General features: G+C 41.6%; 3 protein-coding genes across 3 annotated transcripts in view; 2 read left to right on the forward strand and 1 right to left on the reverse strand.

Moving 5' to 3' along the window:
- LOC140274853 (oxysterol-binding protein-related protein 10) overlaps positions 1-16,375 on the forward strand; it is a 91,657-nt gene extending 75,282 nt beyond the window's left edge. Inside the window, exons 8-13 of the mRNA XM_072370230.1 lie at positions 8,166-8,315; positions 8,401-8,896; positions 11,825-12,011; positions 13,439-13,621; positions 13,706-13,859; positions 15,146-16,375. Coding sequence (XP_072226331.1) covers positions 8,166-8,315; positions 8,401-8,896; positions 11,825-12,011; positions 13,439-13,621; positions 13,706-13,859; positions 15,146-15,190 — 1,215 coding nt within the window. The 3' untranslated portion in view covers positions 15,191-16,375. The remainder of the gene's footprint in view (positions 1-8,165; positions 8,316-8,400; positions 8,897-11,824; positions 12,012-13,438; positions 13,622-13,705; positions 13,860-15,145) is intronic.
- Positions 1-17,844, reverse strand: part of exosc7 (exosome component 7) — a 188,571-nt gene that overhangs the window by 112,357 nt on the left and 58,370 nt on the right. The window lies entirely within an intron of this gene.
- Positions 1-17,844, forward strand: part of LOC140274859 (palmitoyltransferase ZDHHC3-like) — a 350,244-nt gene that overhangs the window by 107,481 nt on the left and 224,919 nt on the right. The window lies entirely within an intron of this gene.

The raw sequence follows: 17,844 nt of genomic DNA on the forward strand, positions 1-17,844 counted from the left end.
ACAAAAAAACACAACATCCTCTGTGTGTGCATGAGTGAGTGCTTAACCACCGTGTCTGCACCGGCTGCATTTCACATGTTCTCATTAGATGCTGCACTGATGAATATGCTTGGCTTGATTTACACACGAAGGGCTAAAACTCAGCATCTCTGTGCCCTTTTCCCTTAAATTTAAAAAAGACGGAGGCCAGATTTCTTCTTCTTCTTGTCAGTATGCTAGTTTCATTCATAACTGCTAAAGTAATGCTTTTCAGAGCTTGTGAATTATTTGTTCCAGTACCGATGTTGCATCTGGGTCAACTCCCACCTCTTTTTCTCTCTCCCCCCCTCGTTTTTCTCAGCTTGTGCAACTGGATGGGATTCTTTTGCTGAAGCTAGACAGAAAACCCTGGGCTCATTTAATTCTATAGAGCCGTTAGAATCTTCCTGAGAGTTGCAAGTGCCCTAAAAACAAGCTAATTAATTCACTGCTATGCAATGTAATACAGTATGCCTCATTAGTAAAAAGTATAAACATTCATATTTTCAGCATTATTACCTCCTTGATGCTTCTGCTACTTGGTGCTTTTAGAGAAATGAAACAATTGGCAGTGGCGTGGGAGCCTGTAACCTCTGGAACTTGAATGTGAAAGCTTTTCACATTCAAAACTTGGCTGACATTTAACAGAGAAAGTGATACCCAAGCGAGTAGCTCTGTCAGTGTATTCTGATATCTTGCTCTTACAGGTAGTTATTCTTGCTTTGTGGAAATCCCACAGGAGGGAAGTTCACTGATTGTGTGACTAAATGTCAAACAATTAGGCATGTGGTCGAGCTGGAGTATTTTTATTTTTTTCCTTATTAACATGGCTGCTCACCTGCAGTATTTGCTTTAAAAAAAAACAACAACATAAAAAACAGCTGCTATAAGAAGACTTAAAGGCCAACAAGTTCAACACAAATACTGTGGAACATAACTGAACTTCTGTGATTAAAGAGGGGAAACACTGATATAACCAGCTCAGCTGCACTTATCTTGGCTGGTCAGAGCAACCGGTGGGCTTTTCTTTTCATGCTGCGCTTTATTAATTGAATGAAAACACATTGTTTTACATTTTATTTACGTTGGTTCTTGAACGGTGCTGTACTCGTGGCAGCCTGCTACAGTAGCTCTGTATATATTTTGTCTTACTTTGCGTCTTGTTTTGTGTTTGGATGCTGCTGGAGTGATTTCAGTTGGTAACTCTGGCTTTTCTTTTGGATCTGTTATGATGTATAACCATGGCAACAGGAAAATTTATTTGCACGTTGGAGCTGGTGATTGAGCATTCCAAAGCCCAAGTAATGGCCCGAAAACAAGGCTGGATGAAGAGGAGATGTTGTGGGTGCAGAGCAAGGAAAGGGAAGAGGAAGGCAGAGGAAGTTTAAACCATTTCTTCAATTAATCTTCATGGGAAGGGTGAGCTCACTAGTGGGTAAAATGGATGAGCTTGGGGTGTTGACAAGGATGCAGCGGGAATATCAGGAAGGCGATATTTGTTTCACCAAGATATCGCTGCAGGAACATCTCTCATCAGCTCTCTACTCGGCTTTAAGGCCAAACAAAGACTGCAGAGAAAGATGTCCATGTTGTCTGCTGAGAATGTTACCTGCGGACGCTGTGTGACATCATCAGCTAAGTTGTTGCTAAGCTACAAAAACAACACCCCAACCCATTCATGGTGATCTCCAAAGATTTCTACCAAACATCTATCTGCCACACTTCAGCTTTCTAAAAGTTTTATTATTATTTTTTTAATCTTATTCTGTTATCTTTCTATGGTAGTAACAGATAGTAGTTAGTAGTAGACAGTAGTATAATTTTGCCCTGGGGATCAAATGAAGTATTACTAAACTGAGTAGATACTTGTGCAAGACATGCAGACGGCTTGCTGCAGGCCGCTCACTCACAGCTCTCTGAAAAGGAACAAGAAATGTCTTGGAGACTAGTTAAAACTTTTTGTTTAGATCTTGAAAATAGCATTTCACTTTTATCACATCTACAACGTCTAAATTAAAACGTTTGTGCTAACTTGTTTAGTTACAACAGAAACTCTTATTTGGGTCCCAGCATTTGGTGTTTCTCTGGAACTGTCTTCACATAGTAGCAACAAACTTTGAATTAAAGTCTTGTGGATGTGATATGAGTGGAGATTCAACTACTATAGTGTTTATTTCTTACCTCAAACATGTCCATTAACAGATGTGTAGTTAAGGTGAAATAAGTTATGGGTGACAAAGTCTTCTCTTTCACCAGCAGAGGTCAGAAAGATTGATTGATTAATTGGCGAAGACGGCCAACTGTGGCTCAAATCCGATCAGCTCAGAGCAAGAGCTTGATGAAAAAGCAAAGACCAGCTGAAATGCAATGAAAAATGTTAAATAAGCATAGGAAAAATAAAGGGATAAAATTAAATGACATCATGAAGAGCATAAAGATTTTTTTTCCTTTTTATTTTTTTGTGGACCATTCCCAGAGTATTAGAGATGAGCTGCAACAACGTGCATGGAAATCCACAAAGAAGACAGAACCGAGGAAGCTTTGAGGCCAAGTCTCTCCTACACGTACAATTATCTCACATGACGGTGCGAAAGCAGAGGAGGAATGAATCAAACAGAAGACTGGAGTCGGTTAAAAGGAAGGCAGAAAAGAAGTTATGCAGAAAGAGGAGGATGAGAGAAAGACCTTGAGCGCAAAGACAGTAAGATGGCAGCAGAAGAGGTAAAAAGAGTTGTTTTTGCCAGATGAATGGTTTCTAAACAAGCTGATCCCCTCACCCTCACCCAGATATAAAAGGTGTCCAGAAGAAGGCGAGGAAGGACAGGAGGGAGGAGAGCAGAGGAACAAGTGACGAGGATGGTGTGGAAATGGGGAAAAAAAAAGAAAGGGAAACACAGCAGATGGATGATGGGAGGGCATAGAGGGAAACGTCACTGGGACTTTCCCTCGGCTTCCTCTTCCCTCCTCCCTTGTTTTCAGAGAGGGTGGTGAGGAAGAGGAGCGAAGTAGTCACGCACAGCAGCTCGCCACCTTCACTCTGAGCGTCTCTCTAAAAAAAAAAATTTAAAAAAAGATCCAGAACATCTTTTAAGATTAAGATGAAGAAGAGGATTTTTTTTTTCTGTTGTGTCCATCAGAGCTTTTAAACTACTCAAAAGACCCAGATTTGGACAGGTTTTCTACCTCTTTAATGGGATTTTACGCCAGCTGAAGCCTCACGAAGCAGCTGCCCTGTTTGAGCTTTGAACACTTCCTTCCTTTTTTCCTGGACTTCACAGTTTGAAGTGTTCGACTGAGGCCACGATACTATTTCGTCCCTTTTTGGAGATGATATCCAGTTTCATGCAGGTCAAGCCTGTAGACACACAGCAGAGCAGTGTGAGTGTCTAGTAGCTGGTGTTTGTTTGAGTGCATGCATCCTTGCTGTGGTGTATTTGTCTTTGCATCTATTTTAGATGGGGTGTAAGCAGTGTGAATGCAGCCTAAGGGGTTACCCAGCGTGCACAGAGTTCATTTAGCAGCAAACATAACTGATCTGAAAAGGGAAACGTTTTTGTCCAGCATGGAGCGCTGATGTTGACTTCATAAATTATGGAACAAACTAGCCAGCGGGGCTCGTTGTAGCCGCAAACACTTTGAACATATGTAAAAAAAACAAACAAAAAAAAAGAAATTCTTTTAATAATTGTAGTGTGGGTTTTTTTCCTTTTGAAATCAGGAAAAAGATGGAAAACCAACCCTCTTCTCACAGTCAATAATACAGCATCTAAAAATAATTTTTGTTTGTGTTTGGCGATTCTGCATATTGACTGATATTAGAAGGTGCTTTTAGGCTCCTTATTTATTCAGCAGTTTTAGCTACTAGTTACTGTTTTATTTTGATGATCATATGCAAAATAATAATCTAACCTACTGTTACTGTAGTATCTAAAATTAAAGAGGACCTATTTTGGTCATCTCCAATTGTGTGTTATATTGTTTTTTTCCTGTGATTACTCTCAAGTAGTGTTACATTATTAACTAAGTCCTTTCTTTATCTTATTCTGGGCCTTAATGCAGCCCCTCAGTTCATCTACTGTCAGAAGAGACATTTTAGCTCCTGTCTCTTTAAGGCCGCACCTCTCTGAAAACCCAATATGGCCTCTGATTGGCCACCTTTTGGAAGCCTGCTTAGGGACAGCACCCAGTGTTTGCTAGCTGCTCTGGACAGGTTTTAAGGCATTCTGCTGGTGTTTCCTGTGAACATAAGAACAAATAGCTGGTAAACTGATGTCTGTTTCCTGTGAAATGAGTCTGTAGCCTTTGTTTTTTAATTTTTTTTTTAGAAATATTAGTTTGCCTTATTATTTGAAACTTTGGCCAAGTTTGACATGAGTATGTAGTGTTGTATTTATAGTTGAAAGAAAAGCACAAGGGGTCCTATTTAAGTTAATTGGTAGTAAGTATGTGACAGGATCCAGAGCTTCTGACACAGTAGAGGGTCACAAGGGCGCAAACAATCGGCTTATCAATGCTGCCCAGCTAATCTTGTAGGAAGACACATAATGTACAACAACACTTTGTTTAGTACTCCTGCCACAGCAGCATACATAAGATATAATGTTTATAAATAGTGGCGATACTGTGGATAAAGTTTGGATCATCAAGCTGCATGGCTACTTAACAACATAGACAAAGGCGTTCGCTCCTTTGCTGAAACACTAGCCAAACGGGTCTCTGGACATGGCTGCACATCTGTTTCTGCTTGAAATGATAAATACAGATGCAGGTTAATTATCTGGTGATTGGTTGGAGGATAAAAACGCGTTGAGACGGTGTCAAAGTGAAGCTGAAAACCTGTTACCAGCTGATTGAAAATTCTGTCTGATAGCAGGTAAAATATCAGGTGTTAGTTGGGTGACGCAATCTTTAATTTCAGTGTGATATTACTAATCTGAAAATTGTAGGCACTTTTTTTGCATTTGTTTATTTATCTTCCTTCATGCAGTTTTAACATGCAGTTTTCTCACTCGTGGGATAATAAAGGTTATTCTATTCATTTTGGTACTTTTTGAAGCTGATGCATAAAGTCACACATTAAATGAAAGACGTATAGTTGTGAAAAACACTTCTACCGAAGTAAATTGTCCAAATTCTTCCGGCATGAAGTTGCAGTTAATAAACTTAGTTTATAAATGGACTGATTTAAATCGGAGATGTTTCTATTTTCCTTTTACGTGGCAGGACTGAAAGTTGTTCTCTTTAGTGCTTTATAATCTCAAATGTATCACAATTTATTGCTCATTTCTGACATATTCGTACGTTCTATAACTGATGATAATTTACTTATAAAGAAGTTCTAGAACATTTAGATATTGGCTTCTCTTTTACATAAGTACATAGTGCTTCTATAAAAGATTATTGTCTTTAGATATTTCCACAATTACCCCCTAAAAATCTGTCTATCCAAACGTTTATATTGATACAACTTTCTATAGTATTAACAATCTCTGATAGTCATAATTCATGCTGTTATTTTGCAGGTAGGACGATTAAAAGTCCTAATATGATGCCTGAATACCTTGAATTATGTTCTTTAAACAAGAATGATGCTGGAACTTTTTAGATTCGTCCTAATTGTAAGTCTTACAGCACTTAAGTTACGTTACTATAAGCCTTTGTCGGTGCCAACTGATAAATCCAGCATCATATCCATTCAAGGGTTTCCTGCAGAGATGCCCCGATGTCTTCAGCAGTAATTTCCTGTTCCTGTCAGGAGCCTCTTTAATTAGTTAGAGCCACTGAAGTCATAACATACCTCCCCCACCTCACTCTTTTTTCTCCCCCCCCCCCTCTCTTACACTTCTATATATATCACTCTGCGCCAGCTCCAGGGACTCCTGTACATGTGTGTGTTCGAGCATGCTCCGTCCCATGTGTGCCTGTGTCTTTTGTACATAATGTTTTGCTGCAGAGCGGGCTCTGTGTGTGTGCAGGTGTGTGTGGGTATGTGGAGCTGCTGGCATGCATGCGTGGAATGAAATATTCAGGTGACAGGCAGACACTCTGGTCCTGGAAATCTTTTTCTTCTGTTTCTGTCTGTACATGCAGTTATGTTGTCGGGAGTTTCGGGTCAGATTTTCGGTATTCCTGCTTGTTTTTGCAGCTGTTTTACTAAAATGAAACTGTACAAGTTGTTCATGGGTCATATATTTATCTTAAATTGTGATTGCATAGCAGCAGAGGATGAAAGGCAGAGTTGTTGCCCTCCAATTCGAGAGCACTTTGTGCATTATACATCACACCCCCCCCCCCCCCCCCCCCCCCTTCCTGCCCTGAGTAGCAGCAAAAGATATCAAAAGCATCAGCTCTTCTTTAACCTCGACTGGATCTGTTTCCAGTGGAATGATGGAGAATAAATGAAGGACGCTACTTCTTGTGAAGGTCGACACTTCAGGCTTTCAGAAGCAAACAAAAGCGCGACATCCTTCTGGAAAGATGTTGCAGTAATCATTTAAAAACACAAGGCTTTACAGCATTCGCATCCTTATGCACATGCAGCCACTTTAAATGGTCAGCTGCTGCATGCATGGGCCATTCGCATCCCAGGTGGTTTCCTGTGAAGTCTGTGGCTGGAAACTGGTTGGTGTACGACTGGGAGAGGCTGCATTTGCATCATGGACACATCCCAGATGGTTCAGTACAGATCTGTACAAGAACAGATTAATTATATTGTATTAATCTTCTTTCAGATCATGCTGGCAGAAAGTAAAAAGGCCATTTAAGAAAAGCATTTTACTTCATTACTATCACTAATCACCTGTGTGGTTACCATGCCAGTGAGACCGATAATGCATGTCCAACATGAAGGACTTTATCTGGAATTACTGACCTCATGTTCTACATGTTTTTGATGCCCTTGTCGTTCTTTGCTTGTGTTCTTTGAGCATAAAAACAAAGAACGGGAGGGCTCCTGTTGTCAAATGAAAAGTCAGGTTGTCATGATGCAAAAAGGCGGCTGTTAAAAGTAACTAAATAACTGTCAGTAACTGGTACTTAGTCGTCTTCTTTATATAGGTATTTATACATTATGTCTGTGCTTACCTCTGAATGAGCTGTGACCTTATTACTATTGACAGTTGAATGCCAGTGGAAGAAAATGGTTTAATTTTGCTCATGGCCTTTTGAAGGTGAAGGTGTCAGTGGGCTGCATTGTGTCAGGAAGCGGCGCATAAAGAGCCAGATATAATGGATGATCTTTAGCGGTTTCTTTTTACTGGGGACCTTCTCACTTCTTAGTTTGATTTGGATCTTCTTTAAGAAATCTGGAAAATATTCAGCATTTCGGAAAAAACTGGGCTGAGTGGATTTAATATTCCTCTACCAGTTCTGCCTCTTCAGCTTAAATCCTGATCCTGTTCTGTTCCTGAGATGTGATGTTGAATAATGGTTAGAAATAAATGTTATAACTCTCTGAAGCTGACTTTGATGTAAAATTTCATCACAAACCTCAATTTTTTTCCACAGACATATGTGCAAAGTTGAGTCATGAATAATGTATGGACTCATGAGTCATAGTCAAAAACAGGTTTTGTGAGGTCACGGTGAACATTTGTGCCAGATGTGATGAAATTCCCTCCAGGCGCTGCCCAAAAGTAGGACGCCTCCAGCTACATTTCAACTTGATTCATTTGAAATATTCTTATTTCCTTTGTTTAAAGATAAGCCTGTACCAAACCCAACAAGGAGTTATTCTTCCTATAATCACGGCTGACATATGGAGGCGTTCTGCACCACTGATCTCAGCACCACACTTTCATATTTCTATGGCATCTTATGACAAAGTCTTAAGACAAGCGTGTGGTACATTTTTAATTCAAAAGCTGCATAGAACTTTTTTTTTCCATGGATTTAAGTTAAGAAAGTTCACTTTGCTACATGTAGACGCTGTTTTTGTCTCGTCTCTTCATAAAGATAAAAAAGAAGAGATTCCATCTCCTGTTTTTGGAGGAATAATTTTAAAATAAAGAAACAAGCCGATAGTATTTCCAATTACATGCGGGTTCAACAGAAGGTATTGTGTGGCTGGAGTTCAGAAGTGGGTAGTTGCTTAACGAAGTCATCCTTTAATCAATTAATACATTTTTTAATTGCTTCTTGATTTGTAGCACCACACAGGGCTGGAAGACATCAGCCCCACTGAGGAGGTGACGGATACGGAGGACAATGAGGAGGAGGACCTGGGCGTCCTGGACGACCAGCGGAGCATCATTCTCCACCTGCTCTCCCAGCTCAAACTGGGCATGGACCTCACACGGGTACCACACTGAAATACTGACCATCTACATGACAGGAGAGGTGTCGGGTGTGTGAGTTGTGTTGTTTTTTTTTTTAACTCTTCAGGTGGTGTTGCCCACATTCATCTTGGAAAAGCGATCACTGCTGGAGATGTACGCCAACTTCATGGCTCACCCTGACATGTTCCTTTCAATCACAAATGGCGTCACAGCTGAGGACCGAATTGTCCGCTTCGTGGAGTATTACCTGACCGCCTTCCACGAGGGGCGGAAGGGAGCTGTGGCTAAGAAGCCCTACAACCCCGTGCTGGGGGAGACCTTCCACTGTTCCTGGGAAGTGCCTCGGGACAAAGTTAAACCTTTGGTCAGATCGAACCAGGGCCCAGCTCGGGAGCCAGGCAGGGGCCCCAACAATGCGCAGCAGGGCGAGGATTCCGGAGGCTGCTACAGAGTCCGCTTTGTTGCAGAGCAGGTGTCCCATCATCCACCTGTGTCGGGTTTTTACTGCGAGTGTCGAGAGAGGAGGATGTGTGTCAACGCCCATGTGTGGACCAAAAGCAAGTTCATGGGCATGTCTATCGGGGTGTCCATGGTGGGAGAAGGTGAGTCATTCCACAGGGAAACCTGGAACACATTTTTATTTCTTATTCATAAGTAACTAAATAAGTTAAAGCTACCAAACATGGTGTGGACTCAGCATTATCTGCTCGTCTGTCTTCAAGCTGCCGTATTGCCTCATCAGTTTATTTGGCTGAATATTTTAAACCAAATTTTGGTTGATCATATCTAGCCTTTGCGACGCAGTTACCAACAAAGTTGTTGGGAGAACTTTTTAAACTTTTATTAGAAGCGGAGTGCAATCATCTGCTGCGTTTGGATCGTTGTCCTGTTGATGACCCAGTTTCAGCCAAGCTTTAGCTGTCAGACAGACGGCCTCACATTCAGCTTGCTACCCCTAGAACAACAGGCTTCAACGTTCTTTAATGTAATGTAGCATTCCACAACTCTTTTATTGCCTTTATTATAACTTTTTTTTGTCAAGTCTTAGATCTGCTCATAATTATGAAGAAAAAGAAAGAATTTAATAACCAACCCTCCTCAAAATAGCATGCTGATATTTTAAATGGCGTTTCACACTCACTTCCTGACACAATGCGCTGTCTGTATGAACACTCGAAGACCTCTTTTATGACAATCAATAATCTAGACCTCCCTGTCGGCACCATTACTTCATGTACAGTTGGCTTGTCTGAGATGACTCACTGAGCGGAGGTACAAGAAGTCCGAGTGCAGTCAGTGATTGTGACTGAATCTGGACTGATTCAGTCAGACCTTTGACCACCTGTTCGCAGGTTGTGACGGAGGCCGGTGCTGCCGTCAGAGAACATGGTGACATTCACCTCATTATGATGAGGATGTTTTTTTGTTCTTTTTTTCTCCTTTTGCAACAGCAGCTGATACTGTATATTTATGAAAGGCTCTGACACTGATGGGCGGTGAGTCAGCAGCAGCTGATGCAGCCTGATAATGGCTGGATTTAGCCTGTTGTCGGGGTGACATTGTATGGAGCCCATCAGGGGCTGAAAGGATACACATATGTATGTAGGAGTAAAAACAGGAAATTGGCAAACCATGCACATGAAGTGACAAAATTATTTTACTTGCATTAGTGTAAATGCTTACCCACTCTGGTGGATGCAAAGCTGTAGTCAACTTGTTCTGTAATGACTCAACAGGAGAGGGAAACAGTTGAACCCCGACTGTCCACTAATGCAGTCTTTTTACAGAGAGAAAGGTTTAACCGATGAAAACATAGTGGCTTTATGGTGAAAATCGGCTTCACCTCAACCAGCAAAACTAAAATATTTCCTCCATGGACTAATAAAGATGGATGGAGCCGATGGTTTACTGTTCTAAAATTAGGCAGCTTTTGCCATCTTGGTTTTTGGAAACAAAGCATGAGTATGTTTGGAAAAGAGTTGAGGGGTGCTAAGCTGTTAGCTAATGCTAGCACTATCAAGGTTTTCACTTTTTGTTCATGCTATTGGCGAATGTTTTTTGGGGGTATAGATGGGGAGGCAATATAGCTACCTGACCCTAATTTTTTTCCCAGTGGCACGCTCGGTTGTGTGGGTGTAGAGCAGAGAACGGGTTAGTCCAACACAAAAAGACGTCACTGAAGGCCCCCTACACTGGAAATCTAGCTTTGAATCTGGGCTGTACAGTTCATTTGTACATTTCTCATTTCAAAGAGAAACAAGCCATTCCACAACCAGAAATGGAAGGGAAAAACTTGAACAATGCTCAATTATTTTCACTTCAAAAAGCCAGAATTAGGCAGTACAATTTTTCAGTTGAACTTTAACCTTCAGAGGACAGCTTTCCATCCAACGTGATGTGGGTTTAACAGCCAGCTGACATGTATTTGAACATTAAAAACAAAAAGGAAGTTTGAGTAGGATGGCATTTTTTTCACATGAGAGAGTGATGAACACAGAAGCAAGTGCAGCACAAATTACATCACATCTGAAATTAAACAAATTACATCTGCATTAAAGGCTTTTTGCTAGATTGTTGTCTTTTTAACCTAATTCTCTACAAAACAAATTCCGTTCTTCTTCATCTCCAACATATACAGACTTAGCTTTACAAGGACTTAAACTTCCTAAAGCTCTGAATAATTCCACCACTCTGTGTTTGATCTTACAGATTCATCTACTTAATATCATACAGGAAGATCTTTATGTTAAGTTTTTAATCACACAGCTTAGCCATGTTCACGGCTCCAGGCCAAAAAAGTTCTTCTCTCACATGTTAACCCTCAGTGACCGTTTTCAGCCCACAATTGTGCCACATGCAGTGTTTCCCCTGCAGCTATTCTGTCCTGAAATATAGCTGCACAAGTGCTCCCTTGTCTACATGTGGTATTAAGAACTGAAAACTACTCTTGAAGCAGGGAGGCCTCCTTTGTGACTAAATAAATCCATGACGCCGGTGACTCACATGTGCTGAAAGGATGTACAATGCTTCGTCTCATGACTCCAAAAACATCCAAACCCAATTTAGTCTGTCTTATATGTAACAGGAAGTAGATCCTGCAGCCTCCAGTCAGGGAAGATGTTTTTTTCCTGAACTCAAAAGTCGCAGCTGTTGTAATGGGCGCTTCGGAGTGTTAAATCATTCAATTTCACTTAAGTGAGAGTATTTAAAATCTGTAAATTATACAGAATTTTTCAGTGCATTCATGTTTCATTCTGTGCTGCCTGTTAGTGTTCTCAAGTGCACAATGAAATCTAGACATGTGCATAACACATCCACACACCAGGCTCAGAGATTAAGACTGTTTAGACACAGAAACAGTGTGCAAGGAAATTTAAATTAAGTCATTCCTCACCTGATTTTAACCTTAGGAGAAATAGCATCTTATTTCATAATATATACAGTAGAGTAAAGGTATTTTCTGTTATTAGGGCTATTTTCCACCCCATCTTGCATAATGCACTGAACCTCTCTTCCTTTCCTCTTCCCAGGAGTCCTGTGTCTCCTGGAGCACGATGAGGAGTACGTCTTCACATTGCCCTGTGCCTACGCCCGCTCCATCCTCACCGTGCCCTGGGTGGAGTTGGGGGGCAAAGTCTCCATCAACTGCGTCAAGAGCGGCTACTCGGCCACGGTGACCTTTCATACAAAGCCTTTCTATGGAGGAAAGGTGCACAGGTGAGCGTCGCTTTTCTGTGTGACGGTGCCTTTATATATCTGTGAGAAGAGCAGACTGCTTCCTCTTATCGCTCACTTCTTTCAGAAATCATGACTGAAGACGACCATCCCTTTGTGAGACTGTCTGGCTTTGACTTTTTAAATTATGCCGTCTTGCATTGTCGTAATAGAGGTTTGCACAGGCATGGCTCCACAAAAAACCTCAATTTCTTTTTACCTTTAATTCTCTTTTGCTAAAATTTCACTTATACATATTTCTGGAGTTTATTTAAGGGGTGATAATACAGGAGGTGCATTTCCATAACTTGACAACAAATTACACACAAATATTCCAAAAGCTGTTTTTGAGGCCTTTACACACGGAGTAGATGCTCCAATTTCTTAAGTATAATTAGGGTGTTACATGTACAGCTGAGTCGAGCTGTGACTACAGCTCAGTGGGGCCATTTTACCACCACTACAGCCGTAATGACAAGTTGGAGTCTTAATGAGGTGGTTCTTGTGAATGAGAGCAGCTTTATTAACGTACACTTCACTGTTTTTACCAAAACGATTAAACTTTAGAGCATGTGTGGAGCACCTAGACCCACTTGTTAAGTGTATACATGCCTTGTTATCTGGGTCCAGTTTGGAGAAGCTCGCCTTCAGTCGGATTAATGTGTTTATATGTATTTTAAAAGTTTGGTTTCGGTAGGATTTAAACCATAATTATTTTTCCTAGTGCCAACGAAAAGTGCCCAATGATTCCTTATGAGGTAATAATCAAGATTTACATGCACCCCTGGTTAAAATTTCTGTAAAAAAAAAAGAAAAAGGAAGGGTTTAGAGAAATGCATGGCCAGTACGTTGACAAGAAATGAAAGTCTTAGCTGCAACAGACATTTGATCGTGCAAAAGGCTTCTAATACTATGAGGTTCATGGGCCGTCTCGCTGTCCTCAGATTTTTTGTGTTTAGGTTGAGAGTCATGGCAAAGTCTTCAGCTTGTACATTAACATGTTTTAAAGCTGTCAGCTTTTAGAGCCTGTCACAGGGTGCAAGGAGAGTTACAGAATGAACAAAACATCAGACACTCTTCAGATTTGGTAAATCATTTAATCTTGAATTTAATGGCTTTTACAGATCAGTAACAGAAATTCTTATTTCTGGGTGCACATGCAACTGTGATTATTTTGTCATTTAAATCTGTGCTCTGATCTCCAGCCTGTCCACGTGACCTCAGGGAAGATTCTGAACCTCAAAGTTGTCCCTGCTGTGTGAAGTGTGTGTGTGTGTGTGTGTGTGTGTGAATTACTTGAACACTCAGAGGAGAGCTCATTAGAACAGTTTTGTAGAAGACTGCATATTATGAATTACAGCATCCTGTCACATATAGTCTGAATAATTATTTTAAAAAAGCTCTTTTGTTTATTTGTTTTAAAAATTAAGAGTTACGGCAGAAGTCAAACACAACCCGACCAACACAATCGTATGCAAAGCGCAGGGCGAGTGGAACGGCACGCTGGAGTTCACCTACAGCAGCGGGGAAACCAAAGTGATCGACACGACCAAACTCCCAGTCACCAGGAAGAAGCTGCGTCCCGTGGAGAGACAGGGCAGGACGGAGTCCAGGTGAAGACGAGCCCCAGTCACAGGTTAAACAGGCCGGATTAAAGAGTTTGTCTGTGTAAACGTGTGTTTTTCTCCGGCTTGTAGGCGGTTATGGCAACATGTCACCAAGTCGCTGAAGGAAGGGAACATGGACAAGGCCACAGAGCACAAACACAGGCTGGAGGAGTGTCAGAGAGGGGAGGAGAGGCAGAGGGCAGCTGATAACAAGCCCTGGAAACCCAGATACTTCACTAAAGAGGTACAAACACTTAACCTGACCTGGAGTTTCTCACCAGTGGTTCAGACTGTGTCCAAAATCCACTTCATTTAGCGTGAGGCGTGAGGACAAGCTGACTAGATTAAGGAGATCATTACAGTGATCCTTGCGCGGCCCGACGATATCCACAGTTCAAGCACAACCTGGAACAGAGTCGTTCCTTTTCTGAGCCGACGAATGGTTTGCCAGAACATCCTTGAATTCCTCCCACATCTGAGTTTGAGCAACCAGCAACACTGCAGGCCTCCTCCTTCAGCTTGACGGATTCCCTCACACGCTCCCTTCAGCTTCCATGTCCCCAACTAACGAAAACATTACAGGGGCTTCTGACAGGTGTTCCCAGTTCACCCTCACCAGGTCGTGATGGATTTACAGCTCTGCTCCTCCCTTCACTCAAGTGTCCAAAGCCACAGGTGTGACGATATAACTGGAGTGGATTATCGACCAGCGGCCTGGTACATTTATGAACAATCTATGACTAGCACAGAGTTCAGGGAGGCCATTCCTTCCTGTCACTCCATCATTGCCCACATGAGCACTGCTGTCTGTTGCCTCTGGAGCCAAAGCTCGAGCAAATTCTTTACCATTTTTGGAAACATCAGCGCATGGAGGAGTGTGTCTTTGGAACTCGTAACATCTACCAACGTCGCTGTGAAGCACAGGATGAGCTGAAGTTATAACCATATTGCCTAATACTAGAAAAACCTGACGATCCAAATCCTGTCCCAAACACTAACAATTAGAGCCTGTCTGGGCTCCTGGAGCAGCTATTTTATTGTGCAGTATAAGGGACAAATTTAAGACTACTGAGCACCCGGCGGTGGCTATATCCATTCCAACGTCAGCTACTGATCTGATCAATGTTAAGCCCGCACTGGCAGTTGTTGGATAGTCTGTAGTCCTGGATGTGCGTTAGCATTGGAGAGGCTAACATCTCTTGCTCTGGTTACTAGCATGTCAAAGCTAATTGATGTAGCACGTATTCTTTTCTAAGTAGTGCTTGGTTGCGCACCAGTACTTAGAAAAGAAGACGTGGTAAAAGTGTACTTCAATGTAACGATTCAAACGGTATCAGTTCACGGTCACTTAAACCATTTCCTGAGGCGCTGGTGTAAACTGTTAAGCTGCAACTATACTCACGCACCAGGTATTCTGCGAACAAATGGTGACGATTACACAGTTTGAACAGCGAGTGTAAACCAAGCAATAATCCCTTTAAGTGTACCTCTGAAATAACATGACTATTCTACTGTTGATCACATGTGCAGGGCGATGATTGGATCTACAACAACCCGCTGTGGAAGTCGACCTGACATCGGAACCACACTTCTCATGGACAGTAACTGAGATGGAGGCTCAAACCCACGAAAGCAGTATCCTCCACAGACCTTCATACTCAGAGTGACACAGTGGAGACGCATAAGACGCAAGCAAAGGTGCCAAAGGGATCTCCACTGTTTTAACCAAGAAGGCTTTGGGACTGACGTACATTTTTATAGTATTATTATTCTTCAAAGTAGAATATTTCTATTTTTCACTTTGCTCAAGCCTTCTTTTGCTCACACACAGTGACAACTAGTTTTAACGAGCAGTGTTTTCTTAGACATCATCTACGTTTGGCTCCAAGCTTTCGAACAGATCCAGTCTCCTTGTAACACACCATACTGTAGCTGTAAATGAGTTTGTTTATAAAGCACTTTTATCATAGAGATAAATCAACTATTTTATACTCTAACTGTGGCTTATATCAGCCCAAGTGTTCTCTCAGAGCTTTACTGGAAATAAAGTCACCAAACCAGATGATATAAAACAAATGTAGTACATTAAATTATGTATTAGTTTATATTATTACACGATATATTACAGCAAACTACTCAGAAAGTTGTGATGGTTTTGTCTGCACTTTGAATGTATCCAGGCACATTTTAATACTTCCAACTTGTACTGTCATGTTGCTCCAATCTTTCACCCAGTGAGTGCATCATCTCTGCCATACTGACTTTCATTACTACCTCTCATTTATCCAGGACCCCCCCCCCAAAAAAAAAAAAAATAACGTTATGTATCTATAACTCCATTACACATATGTAATTAAGCAGCCCCCCCCCCCATAGACACACCTTGCCAGTGCCCCCTGAAGGTAATGCTTCCATGAATATGGATGAGGCTGCTTGTAGAAGCACGACTATGTTTTCATTCACGAGGGGGGGGGGGGTGTCACTGGAAGGCTGCCTCTGAAGGTGAGAGGATCATCTACCAGAATAACACAGCAAACCAGCCTGTTGGAGAGAAGAGGAAATGTACAACTGTCTGCTCATAAACCATGTGGCCAAATGAAGACTTCATTGTTGTTGCGTAATCAAATTACACTTAAAGTACAGACTAACCTCCCACCCATTTCAAATCACTGTTCAATGCTGTCTTAAGCGTCTGGCCTTACAACAAGGATCTGAACTTACTGGACTGTACGTCAATAAAGACCTTCTACTGTTTTTAAACCTGTCCTTTTATGATCTATTTACTCATAAGAAAAGAAAAGGTGCACCTCTGCTTTTAAGAGTGCCACACAGAACTTAGCAAGTTTTGAGACCCCTCATTTCTTTCCACTTGGCAGCCAAACCTTTTGTAATCTTTTAGAACGGTCATGAGGAGTAGTTCTACAGGCTGTCTCGACCTTAAAACATGAAAAAAGGATGTCTAACTCGAGGGATAAGCCTCTGGTGTCGACACATGACAGAGACCTCAGCAATGAAACGTTTTTAAATAGTTTCTTGAAGCACTCTGAGTAAGCAGGGTGATTCCAAAAGAACTATAAGCTCAAACATTGGCATATATCAGCATGCTGTGCAGTGTCCTTAATGAATTTGAGGACAAAAGAAGTGACAGGCCTAATAAAAATAAAAATAAAAAACTATCTACAGCAGATGAACAGTATCTGAAAGTGATGCCCTTAAGAAATATGAAACACACCCAGCATAGACCTGAGGGATGCATCTGCTGTTCACTGAAGCCTCATCAGAAATGGTCTCCATGGAAGGGTGGCTGTCAAGAAACCATTAAGGAAGGGAAACAGGGAGAAAAGGCTGAGCTATGCCACATGGCACAAGAAGTGGACTAAAAATCAGTGGCAGCAGGTCTTATGGAGGGATGAATCCTCCCCAGAGTCTGGACCTCAACATTATTGAAGCAGTGTGGGATCATCTGACAGAGAACGGAACAAAAGGCAGCCAACATCCAAAGAAGAGCTTTGAAATGTTCTTCAAGAAGCCTGGAGAACTATTCCTGAAGACTACTTAAAGAAATGAAAAAAAGCTTGTCAAAGAGGGTTCAAGCTGTGCTGAAGAATAAAGGCGCTCATAACCAAATATTGACTTGCATGCTGTATTTTAATACACGTTCAGACAGGTTTCAAAAAGGTCAATTCAACTATTTCCTGTTTTCTTAACATTTATAAAGAAATGAGGGCTCGCTTAAGACTTTTGCACAGTATAGATTCATTGTGTGTATTATAACCAAGGTTGCTAAAAAGCATTGCTGTTACACAATTTATCCACCAGAGAGCAGTGCAGAGTTAATGCTTCAGCTGTGAAATGGCGGAAAACTTAGACCAGTGGGTCACAACATTCAGACCCCCTGACCTAACGTCCACATTACCGACAGCACTTCCTACCTGTCGCGGCTTCTGATGGCTGTGGGGACGGACTCCTTCAGATTCACACCACCTCAGCTGATTTCGAAGGGGCACGTCAACACCACCCGTTTCTTACATGGCTATGTTCTGTAACAATGTCTACAGCCCACAAAGGCTGAGTCTGAACGTTAAAGGGGGAAAGCTTTGTGGTTTAGATAAGATGCCCTTTCTTCTTCCTTTATCACCTGTCAAAAACATTCACTTTTTGATGAGCATCATTGTATAAGAGGCCAACATCAGCTGTCAGGTACAGATAACGCTACAGACATTTTAGCT

Source organism: Leuresthes tenuis, unplaced genomic scaffold (assembly GCF_036924035.1).
Source record: "Leuresthes tenuis unplaced genomic scaffold, fLeuTen1.0.hap1 SCAF_18, whole genome shotgun sequence".
Classification (NCBI taxonomy): domain Eukaryota; kingdom Metazoa; phylum Chordata; class Actinopteri; order Atheriniformes; family Atherinopsidae; genus Leuresthes; species Leuresthes tenuis.